Source organism: Saccopteryx leptura, chromosome 2, assembly GCF_036850995.1.
Source record: "Saccopteryx leptura isolate mSacLep1 chromosome 2, mSacLep1_pri_phased_curated, whole genome shotgun sequence".
Classification (NCBI taxonomy): Eukaryota; Metazoa; Chordata; class Mammalia; order Chiroptera; family Emballonuridae; genus Saccopteryx; species Saccopteryx leptura.
The window spans coordinates 262,863,639-262,884,934 of NC_089504.1; the positions used below are offsets into that span (position 1 = coordinate 262,863,639).

At 37.0% G+C, this 21,296-nt stretch overlaps 1 protein-coding gene across 1 annotated transcript in view; it reads left to right on the top strand.

The window, feature by feature from the left end:
- The window catches only part of SOAT1 (sterol O-acyltransferase 1), a 64,948-nt gene that overhangs the window by 27,621 nt on the left and 16,031 nt on the right, over positions 1–21,296 (top strand). Inside the window, exons 3-11 of the mRNA XM_066361641.1 lie at positions 2,309–2,367; positions 11,480–11,628; positions 12,619–12,678; positions 15,307–15,414; positions 16,250–16,532; positions 17,278–17,356; positions 17,857–17,938; positions 18,288–18,333; positions 18,989–19,118. Coding sequence (XP_066217738.1) covers positions 2,309–2,367; positions 11,480–11,628; positions 12,619–12,678; positions 15,307–15,414; positions 16,250–16,532; positions 17,278–17,356; positions 17,857–17,938; positions 18,288–18,333; positions 18,989–19,118 — 996 coding nt within the window. The remainder of the gene's footprint in view (positions 1–2,308; positions 2,368–11,479; positions 11,629–12,618; positions 12,679–15,306; positions 15,415–16,249; positions 16,533–17,277; positions 17,357–17,856; positions 17,939–18,287; positions 18,334–18,988; positions 19,119–21,296) is intronic.

Consider the following 21,296-nt stretch of genomic DNA (forward strand, 5'->3'; position numbering starts at 1 on the left):
ATTGTTTCAGGAAGCTGGGTGAAAAGCCTTGAGGAGCAGCCCAGAGCTGTTCAGTGTGGGCCCGCCTGCTCTCATTTTTGTTTTATTAAAGGTATCACAATAATAGCACAGGGCAATAATTGGTCACTTTTATCTAACATAAATATTGTGTGGTACAGTATATAATCCTTTTTTCCCAAACAGGTTAAAATAGGAATTTTTATATACTTCAGGTAGGGAAATTTAAATATTCCAGTTAAATGTAGACTTTACAAATGTTAGCTAGTACTTAACGATGTTAAGTGTTACAAGCCTGATTTCTTGGAGATCAGAGGGATAGGAGAAAACAAAATATAAAGTAGCTTTCTGTAAGAATTTATTCTTGGGTCTCCTAATTAGATACTATCAGTAAGTAAATGATCCATTATCATCCATTATCAGTTAATGATATTAATGTTACAGTTAGTGATATTGGTAGCCCTAGGCAAGTGTTTCAGAATTTGTGTGTCCCTCAGTCCCGGCTTATCGCTGTTTCAGGGTCAGTGTTTTAGAAACTTAGAAGCCTTGAGTTGAATGATATGGTTGGATGTCTACATAGTTTTTAAATTTTAATGTTTTTAGGGCGTTTTTCTTTTGGCTACTATGACATTTTTTAATTTTTGGGTAGCAAGAAAGTAAACTTTAAAAAAAATATTGTATGAAGTTAACTTTAAGGTGAAAGGAAATGAATTGGTTTTTTAAATACATTTCTTCCCACTTATATAGTTATAATGTCATTTTGAATTGGGCCTTCAGAGAGCTAGACTTAAGTGTGAGCAAAAACTCTCCCTCTTTCCAGTACCTGACTCATCAAAGCCAGTTATTTTTTAAAAGATTCCTTTTGGAAGTGATGTAAAACTGGTGAGAATTAATGTTTTACAATGTCTCCTTCCTCATCCCCTCATGGTAACTGAACGAGTTGAAGGGAAGAAACTTCTGTATTCATTTATTTATGAAATAAAAACTTTATTTATAAAACCATTGTCTAATACAGTGGTAGTCAACCTGGTCCACCCACTAGTGGACGTTCCAGCTTTCATGGTGGGCGGTAGCGGAGTAACCAAAGTATAAATAAAAAGATAGATTTAACTATAGTAAGTTGTTTTATAAAGATTTATTCTGCCAAACTTAGCGAAAATCCGACATAAAGTACTTGGTAAGTAATTATTATTATATGCTTTAACTTACTGTAACTCTGCTTTATAAATTTTATAAAGTAAGGTTACTTCCCTACTTTATAAATCACCATTACTATGGAGCCAGTGGGTGGTTAGAAAATTTTACTACTAACAGAGATACAAAAGTGGGCAGTAGGTATAAAAAGGTTGACTACCCCTAATATACAGTGTATATGGGAGTCATACAGAGCAAATTCTTATTAAAACAAACATTTTAATAGCTTTAAGATCAATTTTTTCCAGTCAGGTTAATAATTGATTAGTTTATTAATGCCTCAGCTAGTCAACCTCCATATTAGGAAGCTACACTACTGTGACTTGATACACAGAAAGGAGTCTTTCAGAACAAGGAAATTAGAATGAAATGAAGTTTAGAATATTTTTATCATCTCCCCCTGGCTGTTTCATATATGTATATGGAATCATACAATCCTGTGTGTTTTTTATTATAGCCATCCTAGTGGGTAGGAAGTGAATTTCATTGTGGTTTTGATTTGTGCTTCCCTGATGACCAGTGATGGTGAGCATCTTTTCAAGTGGTATTGGCTATTTGTTTATCTTTATTGGAAAAATGTCTAGATACTTTGCCTATATTTAAATTGGATTGTTTGTCTTATTATTGAGTTGTAAGAGTTCTTTATATATTGTGCATACAAGTTCCTGATCATATTTGCAAATATTTTTTTCATTCTATGGCTTGTCTTTTTTTTTTCTTGATGATGTTCTGTCCTTTGCAGTGAAAAACAAATTTTTTTTATTTTTAATTTTGAATAATGTTGCTTGTGCATATTATTAGTCACAGTTGCTTGCAGGATTAATTCAGAGAATCTAATTTCCCATGTCGTCAGAATTGTATCTTCTCATATCATATGATTAATATAGTTGTAACGACTGTGTGTACATATAGTATTGTTTTTTCTACTTAGCATTTTTATGTGTGAATTTCCTTCTGTTTATACACCCATATTAATTTTCAGGAACTTCATGTTTTGAAGTTGTACTGTATTTTACATAGTCATCCTTTTCTGCTTGTTTTTCAACTTCATGATTTAAATGCTGCTGGTAGGTGGCTATATCCATCAACTTAAAGTTACATTTTTATCCCCCCTTAGGCCGGGTTGACATAAAACAGTTGATAGCAAAGAAGAAACAGTTGACGGCAGAGGCAGAGGTAAGTAACTCCCTCTTTGCGAAAAGAAATTGTAGTGTTAAGGTAAAGAGTTTTAAGTAAAATTTTAATGTTTAATTGCTTAAAGAATTATTTACCTTTCTTGTAAGTTGACATTGTCCTGCTCTGGAACAGAAACATAAGGTTCTGTCACCTTGGCAACCTATGTAAGAACCAGGTTACCTTTTTCTGTACCATCCATCACTGTCATTTTTCTGACTTTTACCAGAAAAACTTGGTTTTAGTGAACCATGTTCGAGTCGACTCTCTATATGAATGTCTGTGTAAGTGCTTTGTGAATAGGCTTCCAGTGAATGTTGAATCTGAATTTAGAAGCAGATTCCCTGTTAGAGATATAGAGAAATATCAACTCAAAAACAGCAATATGGAGCTATTTCAAGCCAGTTAAACAGTTCTGCAAGTCAGAGTTGAGCAGTGTCCTCAGGAAATTCTGGAGGACAAAGAACAGTTTCTTAATCTATAATCTAATACTGTGTATGCTTGAATGTAAGTTGACTTCAGATCCAAGGCAGCCTCCCTTTATTCTGAGATTACTTCCAGAATTTATTGGCCAACGTGAATATATCTAAATATCCAATGTGTAGGTGAAATAGCAATGTTTTTATCTGTTAGTTTAGTTACATGTGAATGTGTGCACATATGCATTTATTCAGAATAACAAATATAGATATTTTTTAGCATCATGTTTGTATAGGGTTCTTGGACCCAATTCTAATATGGGAGCATGGGTTCCCTCCACACCAATACGCAATTCTTGGATGCCAGCAAGGGTGTCACAGGAATTGAACGCAGTTCTGATGCTGTCTACCTGTCTACCAGATTCTGCAGGTAAAGGGCTCAGTCCCACAAGACTGCCCTTCCCTTCAGCCATGGAAGAAAGCCCAGGTTACAGACTTGTGCTTCTGACATCTGGCTGCAGATTAGAGGTTTCAGCGACCCAGGATGCCAGTGCAAGTCCAGGTTGTCACCTGTACTTCTGACCCACTGGCTATAAACCAGACGTTCCTTGGTCTGATTAATTTGCCAGAATGGCTCCGGGAATTTAGGAAACCCTGTTCACACACTAGATTACTGGTTTATTACAAGGATAAGAATCAGCCGCCAGATGAAGAGATACATAGGGTGAGGTCCTGAACAAAGGAGTGCCTGTCCTTAGGGAGCCTGGGGCCAGCCAAGTGAAAGCATTCTGGGATCCTAACAGGAGGGCTACCAGGCTGGCCCCTGGGTTTTTATGGAGGTAGGGATGGGACTGAAAGTTCCAAACAGCCAATCACTTTGTTGGTTCTTATTGGGCAGCTCTTACAGCCCCACAGAACTGGAGCTAGATAAAATATAGTATGCCTAGTTAAATTTGAATTTCAATATAGTATGCCTAGTTTAATTTGAATTTCAATATAGTATGCCTAATTTAATTTTAATTTCAGATAAACAAGTAGTTTTTAGTCATCATGCAATATTTGAGAGAGACTAAAAAAGTTATTTGTTATGTATCAGATCTAACTGGGTGTTCCTATATTTTTATTTGCTAAATCTGGAAACCTACAAAAACCTCTGAAAATTTAGATGTATAGATAGAGGAGTTTGTAGTAAGGAAGGCTATGAAGAAGATTGTCAAGTACCGAGCAAGCTCTTTGGGCTGAAGGGAAGAGGAATGAGAAAGGTTATGACAATACATAGTAGATTGAATTGATTGAATCTCTTAAGGCCACTTCTAGGTCTAAATGTTTTAATACAAAAGTTTTAAGAGCTTAAATTAAAAAAAAAAAAAAAAAAAAAAAAAAAAGCTAGTGCTAATGGGGTCGTAAAGCATTGTGTAACCCTGACCCATGACCTTGTGAAATCCTTAGCAGTGTGTTGTAACAAGACATCAAAGGCCTTGGAACAGTCCAAGGGAGATTCAAATGATTAAGTTCCAACCAACTTACGTTAATAGATAAATCAGCTTTGTTTTAACAATATGTTACTTCACTTTTTTCTCTCTTAGTTGCAAATAACAGAAACTTAACTTTGGCTTATTTAAGCGTATTTGATGCTAGTGTATCCCATAGAATGCTGGAGAAGTTGGACACTCAGGATTTGGGAAGGGAAAGGATTTTAGTAACCAGAGTTCAGGTATATCTGAAATTTTCAATTAATGAGGTTTCCAGTTATACTTTCTCCCCCCCCCCCCCCCCCAGTGCTTTCTAAGCTCAGAGTGTCAGATTTACGAGAGAGAAAGAATTGGATTTTGGTGAGAAGGGCAGTGCCTGTATTGTGCACCCCTGGCCGGAACTCCAGGGGCTTGTCCTCACCTTTGAGTACACTTTCCAGAGGAAAGTGCATATGTTGGGAAGAAAAAAAGGAGTGTCTTTACTACCAATATTTATAGGACTTTTATTAACGTACACAATTTTGTAGAGGAAATGTTAGGTATAATGTGAAAATTTAATGGGTGAAAAATCACTTCCTATTTCTTAAAAATACATAGTTGTTGCAACATACTTCTTTTGCTTAAAATTTTTTTAGTTTATTTTTAGAGAGGAAGGGAGAGAGGCAGAGAGAGAGAGAGAAACATCAATTTGTTGTTCCACTTATTCATGTCGTCATTGATTGATTCTTTTATGTGCTCTGACTGGGGATCGAGTCCACAACCTTGACCTGTTGGGACAATGCTCTAACCAGCTGAGCTACTCAGCCAGGGCCCCTTCCTTTGCTTCTTACATAGTATTTCAAGTATTGTTTTTCACATCAATACCTTATGCTATTGCCCAGCCATTAAATGAGCAAACTGTAATGAGTGAGACTCAGCATATCAGCAAATGAGGGCTTCTCTTAATGATTGTCACTCATTTGAATAGCCTCTTCTAAAAATGTTTTAATTAGTACCAGTCTGTTTGATTTATTGGCAGACTGCTGGAGAGATAAGTCTAAGTATTTTCTTTCCAGAAATTCTTACTATTTGTTAACTACTAGGACTAACTACTTTCTGGTTCCTAGTATTTAACAATGGCTAATAAAGAAGTGAAGCAGATAGGTAAAGATGACGCGGAACAGTGCAATACACCATTTGGATGGTTAAGATGAGAGAACCAGCTAAGTGGTTTAAGATAAATAAATGTGTTCTGGCTCATTAGACTGATAAAAATATGATATGAAGAATATTAGAATCTACTTTAGATTGAAAGACAGACCAGTACGAATTTTATTTTCAATAAAAAGAGATTATAATTCAGAGCTCTGATTTAATTAATTGCTGCTTTATCTTGAACCTTTGACTTCCTGTATTAAGAATTGTGCAATAGTTATGTTTAAGAGTTAGAGCCAAACAACTTTTCTTTTTCTTCTAAATATGGAAGAGGAGTTTATTACAATGCACTGTTTAGGACTATAAATCTCTTCTACATTGATATTTTTAAATAAAATATTTGCCATAGGATTAAGCTAAATAACACCTTTTTATTAGATAACCTGTGATTTTCAGACTACGTAGACATCATTGACTTTTGAGGGTTTGCTTTTTTTTTTTTTTTTTTTTTTTTTTTACAGAGACTGAGAGTGAGTCAGAGAGAGGGATAGACAGGGACAGAAAGGAACGGAAAGAGATGAGAAGCATCAATCATTAGCTTTTCACTGTGCGTTGCAAAACCTTAGTTGTTCATTGATTGCTTCCTCACATATGCCTTGACCGCGGGCCTTCAGCAGACCGAGTAATCCCTTGCTCAAGCCAGCAACCTTGAGTTCAAGCTGGTGGGATTTTGTTCAAACCAGATGAGCCCGTGCTCAAGCTGGCGACCTCAGGGTCTCGAACCTGGGTCCTCTGCATCCCAGTCCGATGCTCTATCCACTGCGCCACCACCTGGTCAGGCACGTTTTGCTTTTTTGGCTTATGGTGCTAATCCTAAGAAAATATTTCAAGTGAAGTATAGTGGAAAACAGTATAATGTAATGTGAACTCCTAAAGTCATAGACCAGGGTTCTGATCCTGGTTGTATAGTTTACAAGTTCAGTGATCTTGTGCAGGTCACATCACTTGACTTGTTCAAGCCTAGCTGTCCCATATGTAAAAGGAATTATATTGCCTACTTCAAAGATTGTTTCAAGACTAGAAATGATATATAAAAGCTCCTAAGACAGTATCTAGCATGAAGTCATTCAATAAATAATAGCCATTACCACCAATAAAAACAATAGTGATTTTTATTTCCTTTCCATTCATAGCTCTTAGAAAGAAATCAAGACTAGGTAGTTTTATTTTTTAGATAACTACTGTCTGCTTTATAATAGACACTGAATAAGCCAGTAGTGGTATGAACAGGAGTTTTAGTGCCAGGGGTTGGTTTCAAAATCTGTTCGGAAATACATTTAACACCTGTGCAATCTTTCCAGGTGCTTTGTAGAGAGCTGGGTATACAGCAGTTAACAAGAAGACCTGGCGTTTAAAGTCAGGTGCGGGCAGCAGACATTAAGACTCCAAGAAATAGAAATATATAAATTTAAATAGTTTTAAGTGCGAGGAAGGGAAGGAGTAAGATGCAATTCAGTCTAAGACCTAAACACTGTGTTACCTGTTCTACTGTGCTATGTGTTTTGCCTAAGAAGGTCAGGTTTCTGGTTCCATGCCACTGTGAGCTTGAAAGGTTCTCTGTGCAGAGTCAGACAGTGATTCAGAGGAACAAGTCATTTATGAACTAGCAAAACGGCCTTGTGGAATCACGAGTATAATTTCTATACTATGTATTCAGAGTATACATTTTTACTGTGTGTTTCTTTCAGCCTACTTTTAAATTTATTTTTTCATGCCTCTGTGCCTTTGAAAGGATATTTTTATCTGTTCATAAGTAACACTGCTCTTTTCTCCTTTTGAGATTCATTCCAAAGTAACCTCTGCTTGGAACTCTTTTTAGAAGAGTTATCTTCCTAAAATGCAAGTCTGAACATGTTTGTAACCCTTGTGCTTAAAACACTGCTTTCCAGTTGCCCTTAGGGTAAAATGACAAATTCTTAAAATGGCTTAAAGGTCTGTCATGATCTGGTCTCTACACCCTGTTTGTCTGGCTTCCTCTCTGGTCACTCATGTGCCTTTACTGTCTTTGTTGTTCCTCGTTCTTAGAGTCTTCGCAGTTACCTACTTTGGCTGCTTATTTTTTAAAAATGAGGTTTCTTTGAGTTCTAAAATATAGTGATTCTGTTTAATAGACTATCTAAACACCTGCTTTTCTAATTTCTCATTAACTGCTTGCTATCTTCCTTCCGTTGTCCTTCTGTTCGTCTGTCGTGGTGCAGGGATAGTCCATGGGCTGGCTGAAATTAATATTAATAGAGATGAGATTGGGAAATTAAGCAAATTAGAAAGCCTGTCACCTTCCACCTCCTTTTTAGGTTACTAATCTTAGACATTACTCAGATTTATTTTCCTCTCGTTCTGAAGTTTTAATTGAGGCCAGTTTTATGTTACTGAAGGACTCAGAAGAAGGCAGAGTGGAGTGTTTTCTTGTGCTGTATTTGCCTACATTCCTGCTTCATTTTCAGCAGTATCTGGTCACACAAAAGGAGGCGGTTGAGGAAACCTAATGGTGTCACAGCGTTCTTCCTTATCTCCCGCTGGCAACAGCTGCTATCAACTTTAGTTCCTCCAAGAAGGAGGGGAAAGGTGTTGGAAAATGGCATTAGGCTCCTGGTTAGTGTAATGCTATGTATAGGAAAGGGGTGGACTGAATAGTTCCCTTTTAATAGTAGCAGCGTAAATGACAGAATTGGCTTACACCGCGGTTTTTGTTGCACATTGTTTTGTTTCTGCCATCAGAGGTGAGTCCTGACTGTGGAGGGGTTGGAGCTGCAAGTGTCTGTAGTGTGATAACTATGTCAAGTGCTGTGCTGTGTGTTTCTGTGGGTTTTTTTGTTTGTTTTGGGCTTTTAATATTAGAACTAAACACATCTTTTTCCTTAGTATTGTAATAGCTCAAGTAGGATTTATGTACTACTCATGTATAACTTTTACTGCAGGAAAGAAAGACATGAATGAATATTAAAATAGGGACCATTATGGCTCCGCATACGCTAGCAGTGGTCTGCACTGTGTGTGGTGTCAGAGGTTGGGGTCACAGGGGGAGGGAGGTTGTGAAAGAAAGTTGCAAGGAGACTCAGCATCTGTTACCACCTTGTACTAGCCCTCAGGCTGCTGAGATGCCTGTTTTTTATGTATCTTTTTTTTTTTTCTTTTGTTGTCCTATAACTCTGAACTGTTCTTTGTGGCATTTGCTGCACCATTAATTATTTATGTCTTTTCTCATTGATAGACAGTGAGCTCCGTAAGAGCAGGCTATGTGTATCTTGTTCACCACCATAGGTGCTGAATAATAGAAGCACTCTTTGTTATCCAGATCTCTCTGATCCCTGAGATCAGATCGTGAGTTGGGATAACAAGGGATACCCTTCTTTGTGGGATGACTGTAAAAGAAGAAAAGGTAGGAGTGCTAGAGCATGAGGGGAAAGGAAAGAAATAGGAGGAAGGAGAAAAGAAAAGGGTACAGTTAAGAAGAATGAGGGTAGGTTTTCCTATGTAACTAACTATATAGAAGTTTCAAGTGCTTTGGAATGTATGGCAAAGGCTCATCTGTGGGCAACTAGTAAATAATGCACGAGACCATGTACCATCAGGGACTGAATACTCTTTTTAACTTGAGTTAATCAGGACCTGATTTTAGCGCTTTTACTGACATTTATAGAACATTCATTATGGTTTTATTTCATGCTCCTGGTCTACCTAACAAGTAGACCAGTTCCAGAGTATGAGGAAGCCTAGCTCAAAGAAATGGTTTTCCTCCCTTTATCACACCTCAAGATTCCCGGCTTCTTTTTAACTGTTGAGTAAAATATCAATGGGCTGCTTGATCGGAGTAAAAGGTAAAGTGTTAAGACCTTACTAGACCCCTTTCTGCCACCCCACTTTCCCGACCTCACTTCTTGCCACTGTTTTGCTCTGAAGTCCTGCTTCTTGCTATTATGGAATGTGCCAAGGGTGTTCCTGCTTCAGGGCTTTTTACATTCACGCTTCTTTCTTAGTACTTTTCCACAGATATCTTTTCCCTCTTAACCTTCTTCACATCTTCTCAAATGTCATGTAATCTTCAGACTTTTCATGACCTCGCTACAAAGAATAACCCCCCTCCCTGCCTCGCTGTGTTTTATCTTTGCATAACACCACCTGGCATACTGTATGCCCTGTAAGTTCCATAAGTGCAGGAACTTGATTTTGTTCACTGTTTTATCTCCAGCGCCCAGAACAGTACCCAGCATCCAGCACCCACCGCGTAGTGGAATGAATGAATTCTTTCCCTTCTCTTTTAATGTATTTCTACATGGGAGAACATTTTTGTAGCTGGAAAAAAACCCCTATTATTAGTTCAATTGTAGAGATTAAATGAGAAAAGAACTTTTTTTCTTCGTGTTATTTGCAGAAGGGGTTTGTTTTGTTTTTGGTTAGGAACACCGTATTGAAAAATTTCAGAATGAAGATAACATGTAATTGAAATGGAACAGCAAAAAGAACTAAAATAAAGTACTATTAGATAACCTTAATATAAAAAAATAGTTTTGTAAAAACTTTTTCTTCCAGGGAACATACATATTTTGTCCTTGATACCAGCCAACATCATTTACATTTTCTGTTTTGGCTGGTTCTTTCCTAGCTCTGTGCTTTTTATCACATAGTTTTCTGCCACTTTTCACTTAAAATTAAGTCCTATTAATTCCTCAGGGTTTCAGCTCAGCTCCCAGCTCAAAAAGAAATTTTGTATCATCTGATCCTTATTTCTTTGTTTGCTGAACTATTATATGTTCTTTGAGGCTTCATTGATGGTTGTATTGCTCTGGTGACACTCTTCCCTGTATTGTTTATACATGTATATCTTGTATTTCCCATCTCCATCAGCTGTCTCGTGAAAGGTGGGACCTTAGGGTATTCTCACTTCCTGGACCCCAGTAGGCATTTGAGAACCGTGGGGAGACAGAGCAGTTTGAAAAGCCTTCATATATAGATCCATTAGGTACATTGATATTTTTGGCTTTATCTTTAAAGGACATAGTCAAGCTCTTATAATGGAACCTAGAAAATGCTACTTCAAATATTTTCGGTTTAACCTAAATAATTTAGTAAAGGAAAGAGCATTTTTTTATTGAAGAATTAGTAAATAACACTTTTTTATGTAGATGAGTCCTGCCAATTTAAAAATACCAACATTTATGATTTGAGCATCCACAGTAGGTAGGCTGTTATAATCTAAAGAAATATTTTTTGCTTCATACTTTTCAGAAACTGGATATTAAAGATAGTCTGGGACCAAAACGTATAACAATTTTATGCTTTAAAATATGTGATAGGTTTAGATAAACTTATAGCTTTGGAGTTAGGAATAAACATTATCAAATAAATGTTGGTAATGACATGATCTAAAATATAAAAAGTGGGTACTTGGGTGAGGGGTTGCTTAATTAATTAATTACATAATAATACTTTTTAAATTTTTATTTTTTTTCTTCTTTTTCCAAGTGAGAGGAGAGGAGGCAGACAGAGTCCCACATGCGCTCCAGCCAAGACCCACCTGGCAACCCCCAACTGTAGCCGATGCTCTGCCCATCTGGGGTCATGCTTGCAACCGAGCTATTTTTAGCACCTGAGGTGGAGACTCCATGGAGCCACCCTCAACACCTGGGGCTGATGCACTTGAATCAATTGAGTCATGGCTGTGGGAGGAGGAGAGAGAGGGAGAGGGATGAAGAAGCAGATGGTCACCTCCCTTTTGTTCCCTGACTGGGACTCAAACCTGGGACTTCCACATGCCAGGTTGACACTCTACTGCTGTGCCAACCACCCAGGGCTAAAATGATATAATTTTTAAAAAGACATAAACTATCATGTTGCTTTTTTATTAGCCATTTCTGAAACTACACATCAGTTATAGAAATCATTTTTCTGTTTTTACTCCTGTGAATTCACCTAAAATGGATTTTTTTTGTTACTCCTCTGTTGAAGAGAAAACCCTTTAGAAAAATGTTAATAATAACCAATATGCATTGTTAGTTCTAATGTTTTCCTTTATTTGTTTTAAAATTCTAGGAATTAAAACCATATTTTATGAAGGAAGTAGGCACTCACTTTGACGATTTTGTGACCAATCTCATTGAAAAATCAGCATCCCTAGACAATGGTGGGTGTGCTCTCACAACCTTTTCTGTTCTTGAAGGAGAGAACAACCATAGAGCTAAGTAAGTATGAATATTACTTACCTTTATGCAGTCATCTACTCTTCATAGCTCAGTGGACAGGATGTGGACTACCGTAAGGTGGTGCCTGGATTCACGCCCTGGAATGACTTTTCATTTACTGTGTGTTGCTTTGAGCAAGTTATTTAACCACTAGAAGGGTGAGTTTCTTCATCCTAATATGTGGATTCTAAGAAACGTGATACTTCATTTAAGACTATGCTGACATTGAGTGCTTTTCATTTAAACCAAACAACAACCCTGTGAGGCAGGTACTCTAACTCCCTGCCTATTAACAAATTAGGAAACTGAAGCACAGAGCGGTTAAATGTTGTTCAGGATTCCAGGATTTGAATCCAGAGTCCATGCTCTTGACAAAATCATACTAATTATGCTGCCTCTCAGTTATTCTTTCTCCAGTACTTGTTATAAAGTACAGTGCATTAGGAAGTGTTTTTCTGATTGGTCAGTCATCCAGAGCATGGAGGGAAGACTATCAAAATCAAAGACCAGTGTGTGCTGCTCATTTGCCATTCTGTGCTGTCCTTAGTTTTATGCCTCTGTGGTCTCTGTCAGTCCCTCCTGTTCTGGAGGACAGTTTTAACCAGGATAGTCAATGGAAGTGCTGACTGCCCGGCAGGAAGCCCAAAAGAATATGATTGTGCTAGATGTTAACAGATTTTCAGAACTGGAGGCAGTCTTTAAGATCGGGAGGCTGTTGGGGATTGTCAGAAGTCCTTTGACATTACAGAGGGTATTGTAAATATCAGTGCATTTTCAAGGACAGACCACTAACAGTATGTGAACTGGAGTAAGGGTGGCTGGGGCCTGTCTATGACCTTAGGGATGTTTAGAAGGAATCACAGTACTTGGATCCCAGTGAGAAGGCAGTTGACTTTATCTGCTGTAGTTGGTAATCTTTTATTCTTAGGTTTAACTTTCTTCTAATACTTGAAATACTTATATTTTTGTTGTAATTTTTACTCTTCCCAGAGATCTGAGAGCACCTCCAGAACATGGGAAGATTTTTGTTGTAAGGCGATCTCTCTTAGAGTGAGTATTTTTAGTGCTTTTGTTAATTATTAGTTTGAATTTAGAAAAAACCTAACTATTCTGATTATTGGAATCCCTGCTTAATCTATGAATTTTTAATGGTTTGTTTGTATTCATATAAATCATTCGTTTTGATAACTTCTAGTTGTACATTTGCTGTCTCTTGCTCCTTCTTTCTGATCTCCTGGCTCTACTTTCTAAGGAGGTGTTAGACACCCGAACGGTTATCTCTCCTATGATTAATTCCCTGAAGTTGTGCTGCAGAAAACTGGTTACCCAGAGAGCTAGAACAGTTTTCTATTTCTATAAACCACTTCAAGAGAGTTTTGGTGCTGCTGCCTTCTTAATAAAGAAATTTTTTATCTCTTCTATGGCTAGCCATCTTTTTTTTTTTTTTTTTTTTTTTACAGAGACAGAGTCAGAGAGAGGGATAGACAGGGACGGAGCGATGAGAAGCATCAGTCATTAGTTTTTCGTTGCGCATTGCGACACCTTAGTTGTTCATTGATTGCTTTCTCATATATGCCTTGACCACGGGCCTTCAGCAGGCCAAGTAACCCAAGTAACCCAAGTAACCCCTTGCTCAAGCCAGCAACCTTGGGTCCAAACTGGTGAGCTTTTGTGCTCAAGCTGGCGACCTCGGGTCTCGAACCTGGGTCCTCGGCATCCCAGTCTGACACTCTAGCCACTGCGCCACCGCCTGGTCAGGCTATGGCTAGCCATCTTAGAGACTTAGTAGATTTCTCAGATTTACTTATTTTAAACCCCTGATTGTGTGGGTTTTATGAAAAAAAGAATTGGGCAATATAAATTAATTGTGGTGATGTCTTTTGTGAACTGAAAATTAAAGGTGTACTTTGGGTACATAGTTAATATTACTTTTGTAATGTTTTCTGAGTAGATCATTTCATTCATTAAGAAAACTGCTTTATTTAACCTGTGTTAGTATAGTTTAGCTGAAATAGTTGGGCTGGTGAATCTTACGTGATTTAATATGCTTTTCTTTAAAAATGTGTCATGCTTTTTGAAGTTTACTTTCTATGAGCCAGGTTGGTCTGTATTACTTAATTTTGATCAGTAGGCCTAAGTTTCTGAACATCTGATGTAGAATATTTCACCTCAGTGTCACACTACTGTTTGAAGAAACTTATCTTTTAAAATCTGTATCTGGGGAGAAATGGTAGGCTTTCCATGTAAAAGAGAAACTAAAACAAACATTTTGAACATTATAATTAATATTTTAATGTTAGTATTATATGAAATGTAAAATTAAATAAGCTTTAATTAAAAAATTTTAAATAAGAAAAAACATTTTATAGCTTGGGTGAGATTTTATTAGAATTTGAAAAATCCTTAATCCAGAGGTTTAATAGTGTTTTAGATTCCTTAAAACATTATTTAGGAGATTAGCATACATCTTTCCATAAATGAAGCTAAAACACTTGTTTTAATCAAATAGAAAAAAATCCTTATTTAGAAAAAGTCATCTGGAAAGTAATTGCAATGTTAGAAAAGTAGCCCAGTCTTACTCAAAAACATCAAAGAGGATAGAAAGTAAAAGCATTTGTAAGTGGTTAAGTTTACAGACTTGTAGAGTGGTAGTTGGTTATCATCATTATAGAAATACAATCTTTTGTTGTTGTTGTTGTTTTGTTTTTTTTTTTTTTGCATTTTTCTGAAGCTGGAAACAGGAAGAGACAGTCAGACAGACTCCCGCATGCGCCCGACCGGGATCCACCCGGCACGCCCACCAGGGGCGATGCTCTGCCCACCAGGGGGCGATGCTCTGCCCATCCTGGGTGTCGCCATGTTGCGACCAGAGCCACTCTAGCGCCTGAGGCAGAGGCCACAGAGCGCCCGGGCCATCTTTGCCCCAATGGAGCCTTGGCTGCAGGAGGGGAAGAGAGAGACAGAGAGGAAGGCGCGGCGGAGGGGTGGAGAAGCAAATGGGCGCTTCTCCTATGTGCCCTGGCTGGGAATCGAACCCGGGTCCTCCGCACGCTAGGCCGACACTCTACCGCTGAGCCAACCGGCCAGGGCTAGAAATACAATCTTAACATCTTGGAAATAGGTAGTACTTGATATACTGGGCTGGGCAAAAGCAGGTTGACAGTTGTGAGTCTACAAAACAGAGAGTTAATAAAGCTTGTTGTAGTATTCATAACCTGCATGTCTTTTTCCATGCAAACAACTGTCGACCTTCTTTTTTGACCACCTCTGTATATATTTTAAGAGTAGGGAGTGGAATATAAGAATAAGACTAAAAAAAAGTTTATAGAATTTGAAATAGTTTCTGTATTCCCCATTTTCAGTTAATGCCTTTTGCCTACCTTAGAGAACAGTTGCTTCTGGTAGGTTTTCAAAAATTCACACCACTTATTTTAAGTTTTTGATATCCATGCTGTCTTCTGGGAAGCAGTATCATTTTAACGAAGAAGACTTGTCCTAAGCTCTTAAATTTTACGTTGGTCATGTCATTTATTGTCACTAAAGATTTAACATTCTGTGGTTACTGTTTGATAGGAGGGTGGATTAAGTATCTTCAACTGCTTTAAAGTCTTTAATACATATAGTGTTCTAAAATCAAAAGTAGGTTATTTATTTTATTTGTTTGAATTACATTTACAGTGAGCTGTTCGAGGTGGACCACATCAGAACAATATATCACATGTTCATTGCCCTCCTCATTCTCTTTATCCTCAGCACACTTGTGGTCGATTACATTGATGAAGGAAGGTAAGACAAGAAAAAGGATGGTTGGCGAGTTGACTCATGGGTGTTGGGAGTTTTTACTACATGTAAAGTTTGGTGGAGGGTGACGTGGTTAAATTTGTTTCAGAAAATTCCAAAGCAGCTTATTTGAGGTTGAGATTCTTTTCTCTTAGAAAGTACAACTAAGCAGAAGATTAGAAGTTCCATTACTTTTAACTTTTTAAATGGTCTATTTAAGGAGACTATAATTAGTAGTTTCTAGGTAGTTTTCCTAAATGGGAGAATCTTAGTTATATGATTTTTCAATTTTTCTACTATGGTATGCATTTCAGGATGGTACTAAAAAGAAATAGCTTATGGAATTTAACATTTCAAAATGATATTTCTTTTTAATATAAAAAATAAATTGTAACTTTAAAAATGACAGTGATTATATGCTTTATTAGAAAATTAAATTTTGATTTAATGTTATATTAATAAAATTTTAAATTATACATATTTTCTTCTGAAAAAATATTTTGTACATACTGGTGATTGCTATTTGAATACTTTAAATATTAACTTTACCATAGACTATTTTCGAGTTTAAAATGTATTAATCTAACCTTTGAAAAGTTCAAAGTATTATCATTTCAGGTTATCTTAGGTGTTTTATGTTCAAAGACTGCATTATCTTAGTGCTTTTAGAAAATTTGTTGTTGAAATATATCGTGAAGCAGAGACTAGCACAACAATGACTTCAATGTTGTTGTGTTTCCTAAAGTTGAGAATTTGGGGCCTGAAAGCTTTTAATTCTGTGAACCAATGCATATTTTTAAAAGTGGCTTTTGTATCTTTTCTCTGTGCCTTTTCTCCCCAGGCTCGTGCTTGAGTTCGGTCTCATATCTTATGCTTTTGGCAAATTTCATGTTGTTATATGGACATGGTGGGCCATGTTCTTGAGTACACTTTCAATTCCCTATTTCCTCTTCCAACATTGGGCCAGAGGCTACAGCAAGAGTTCTCATCCAGTGATCCACTCTGTCTTCCATGGCTTGCTTTTCATGGTCCTCCAGATTGGAATTCTGGGTTTGGGACCAATATATGTTGTATTAGCATATACACTGCCACCAGCTTCCCGGTGCATTGTTATACTTGAACAGGTAAGGTTTTGAGTGTTGCCCAGTGCAATGCTATGCTTAGTTAAAATAATAATTATAACAACAACAATAATAATGTCATTATTATAATAGAATACTGATGTTCTATCATTTTTAGTTCTTTTAGTTGAATAAATTTTTATATCGGTTTCTTTGTGCTATTATCTAAAATTAAAATGTTAAATTAGATATCACATAAAATTTATTCTAGCCTCAGTGTTCTCTGATTCTTAACAATTGAAATAAATTATATTGGACTGTTCTAGATGAGTTCTAATTTTGTTCTTGAACAAAATTTGTCATAGTAATCTATACCATAAAATATTTTTTTAATTAAAAACTTAATTTTTGAAATGTGAGATTCATTGTTTTGTTATATAACAACTGTTCTCATTTAAAGGATGGGTTTATTTTGTTCATACACACTTCAGATTTTCTTAGGTTGGTTGTCTGTGATACTGTTTGACTAATGGAAAGGACTGTGTCCTGAGACTTTCTTGGTATAGGCTTTTAATTTCTTAATCAGTACCATACCTGTGATAGTGCTGTTAGATGCAAAATATGTCCTTCTTTAGAAGTTGTTTTCCATTTGCTTTTATTCCATAAAAGTGAACTTGGATTGGTACGTATTTGCAAAATTTACACATTCTTTATGTGGTTATCATCTAGTGTTGTTCTGTGGTTGCTTACATGAGACAAGACAATGATAAAGAATTCATCTTTTTCTCCCTCTCCCTTCTTTTTTTAGATTCGGCTGATAATGAAGGCCCATTCATTTATCAGAGAGAATGTGCCTCGGGTACTCAAGTCAGCTGAGGAGAAATCAAGTATGCAATTCTATTATGTCAAAAGATTAGTCCTAGGGTGTTTCAGCCTTTGGTGTTTACTAGGGTGGTGTATTACATTCTGCAGACATTACGTTTGATTTTAGGTGCGTAGGATCCACATTGATTTGGAAGACTGTCTCACAATTTCCTGATTGTTTTTGGTTTGCCTTGGTACCTACAATTTAAAAACATTGATCGTGAGACTCTTGTAACTTTGTGTAATTTATGTAGAATATTAACAGACTCCTTACACCCCGATGTGTGTATTACCCTTTGAATTACTGCTTAAAACTCTAGAAGTTATCTCTCAGTCACAGGAATAACTTAGTAGAGGGATTGGTGTGTTGTTCTCAGAACGAGAGGCCGTCATTTGGGGAGATCAGGAAGAGACAGCACAAGCTCAGGAGAGCCGTCTTATTCTTTCCTGTTCTGTGCTTCCTTCCTTTCCCTTAAGAGCTTTGCTGAGAGCTCCTGACTTAAGTGCAGTTTTCCTTTTCCAGGCTCTGTCCCCGTACCCACAGTCAACCAGTACTTGTACTTCTTGTTTGCGCCTACCCTCATCTACAGGGACAACTATCCCAGGTAATGGCACCGTGAAGAACAGATGTGGTGAGCACCTGAAGACTGGCATGAGTGGGGTAGGACAGGTGGGCAGGGGCTGGTTCACGTAGGGCTACAGACAATAGATAGAGTGGGCAAAAGTAGGTTTACAGTTGTTTGTATGAAAATAATACAATAAATAATACAAGCATAAATTCTGTGTTTTGCATGCTCACAACTATAAACCTACTTTTGTTCCACCCTGTAGAATGAGTCTTCATTTTCTTGCTGGCTGGGGAAGCCCCAAATGGTGATTGTAGTACTCTGATTTGATCACAGTGATTCTTGACAGAATTTGATTTAGAAAACTTATTTGTTGCTTCCTTTTTAGGACCCCCACTGTAAGATGGGGTTATGTTGCTATGCAGTTTGCACAGGTGAGTTGTTTTTTTTTTCTGCTTAAAGTTTGGTGAATGGTAGGAGATGGAGATTTGAATTTATTCTAATTATTTAATCTGTCTAAAGTGTTGGTAAATTCATGTCTCTGGGGAGCTTTAGAGCGCTGACGGTTTTCAAATATTCCCAGGACAGTGATTGGGTGTTTTTTTTTTTGCCAACATCAAAAGTAATTTTCTTCAATAAAAGAATTTATTTTAATTAGAGTAATTCCATTTGGTTACTCAGTCAGCAGCCACATTAATTTCCCCTTCCCCTCCTGTTTTATATTTTTGGATATATATGTAGGTGGGTGTGGTCTGACACTCTCCCTCATACCTCCCCAACCCTGTATCAGAACCAAATCCCATTTTAAATTCTTGTCTCAATCAGTTACCCATTTATGAAAGGTAAATGGGCTCATGTAGCAGGAAAAGCAGGTTCCAGGATCTTTTTAAAATGCCATTTGATAAAGAGTTGGTAGAAACTAGGCATGCGTAGTATCTGAGGGGTACAGGTTAGCAGTCTTACAGACTAGTGTTAAATGGAAAATATATGTAAACATAAAGATCATGTATGTATCTTCTTTTGAAGGAAAATCCCTATCTTTCCTTATCAAGTCATCATTCTATTAACTGGATCTTTGTTGTGTTCCAGGTGTTTGGCTGCTTATTTTATGTGTACTACGTCTTTGAGAGGCTCTGTGCCCCCTTGTTTCGGAATATCAAGCAGGAGCCCTTCAGCGCTCGAGTTCTGGTCCTATGTGTGTTTAACTCCATCTTGCCAGGTAACGTGGGTACTGGTTAATTTGGCCTCACATAAGCTGCCAGGAAAATAAAAACCTATTACACCTTTGATTTACCCGTTTTTACTAAAACTTATCTGTATCTCTATACACATCTGGACCTTTCCATCAGTCTCATAAATAAAGTGTATTTCAGTCTCAGGCCAATTTTTCCATTGGTCTTTGGCCTTTACTCAAGTTTTGATTTTTCTTTTTTTTTTTTTATTTTTATTTTTTTATATAATTTTATTTTTTTAATGGGGTGACATCAATAAATCAGGATACATATATTCAAAGATAACAAGTCCAGGTTATCTTGTCGTTCAATTATGTTGCATACCCACCACCCAAAGTCAGATTGTCCTCTGTCACCTTCTATCTTGTTTTCTTTGTGCCCCTCCCCACCCCCTATCCCTCTCCCATTCCCCCCCCCCCCCCCCCCGTAACCACCACACTCTTATAAATGTCTCTTAGTTTCACTATTATGTCCCACCTACGTATGGAATAATACAGTTCCTGTTTTTTTCTGATTTACTTATTTCGCTTCGTATCATGTTATCAAGATCCCACCATTTTGCTGTAAATGTTCCGATGTCATCATTTCTTATGGCTGAGTAGTATTCCATAGTGTATATGTGCCACATCTTCTTTATCCAGTCATCTATTGATGGGCTTTTTGGTTGTTTCCATGTCCTGGCCACTGTGAACAATGCTGCAATAAACATGGGGCTGCATGTGTCTTTACGTATCAATGTTTCTGAGTTTTTGGGATATATACCCAGTAGAGGGATTGCTGGGTCATAAGGTAGTTCTATTTTCAGTTTTTTGAGGAACCACCATACTTTCTTCCATAATGGTTGTACTACTTTACATTCCCACCAACAGTGTATGAGGGTTCCTTTTTCTCCACAGCCTCTCCAACATTTGCTGTTACCTGACTTGCTAATAACAGCTAATCGAACAGGTGTGAGGTGGTATCTCATTGCCGTTTTGATTTGCATTTCTCTAATAGCTAAAGAAGATGAGCATCTTTTCATATATCTGTTGGCCATTTGTATTTCTTCCTGGGAGAAGTGTCTATTCATATCCTCTTCCCATTTTTTTATTGGATTGTTTGTTTGTTTGTTGTTGAGTTTTATGAGTTCTTTGTATATTTTGGATATTAGGCCCTTATCTGAGCTGTCGTTTGAAAAAATCATTTCCCATTTAGTTGGCTTTCTGTTTATTTTGTTATCAGTTTCTCTTGCTGAGCAAAAACTTCTTAGTCTGATGTAGTCCCATTCATTAATTTTTGCCTTCACTTCTCTTGCCATTGGAGTCAAATTCATAAAATGCTCTTTAAAACCCAGGTCCCTGAGTTGAGTACCTATGTCTTCTTCTATGTACTTAATTGTTTCAGGTCTTATGTTTAGATCTTTGATCCATTTTGAGTTAATTTTTGTACAGGGGGAGAGACTGTAGTCCAGTTTCATTCTTTTGCATGTGGCTTTCCAGTTTTCCCAGCACCATTTATTGAAGAGGCTTTCTTTTCTCCATTGTGTGTTGTTGGCCCCTTTATCAAAAATTATTTGACTATATATATGTGGTTTTATTTCTGGACTTTCTATTCTGTTCCATTGGTCTGAGTGTCTATTTTTCTGCCAATACCATGCTGTTTTGATTGTCGTGGCCCTATAATAGAGTTTGAAGTCAGGTATTGAAATGCCCCCAGCTTCATTCTTTTTCTTTAGGATTGCTTTGGCTATTCGGGGTTTTTTATAGTTCCATATAAATCTGATGATTTTTTGCTCTATTTCTTTAAAAAATGTCATTGGAAGTTTGATGGGAATTGCATTAAATTTGTATATTGCTTTGGGTAATATAGCCATCTTGATTATATTTATTCTTCCTAGCCAAGAACAAGGTATATTCTTCCATCTCATTATATCTTTTTCGATTTCCCTTAACAATGGTTTATAGTTTTCATTATATAAGTCCTTTACATTCTTTGTTATGTTTATTCCTAAGTATTTTATTTTTTTTGTTGCAATCGTGAAGGGGATTATTCTTTTGAGTTCCTTCTCAGTTGTTTCATTGTTGGCATATAGAAAGGCTATTGACTTCTGTATGTTAATTTTGTATCCTGCGACCTTACTGTATTGGCTTATTGTTTCTAGTAGTCTTTTTGTGGATTCTTTGGGG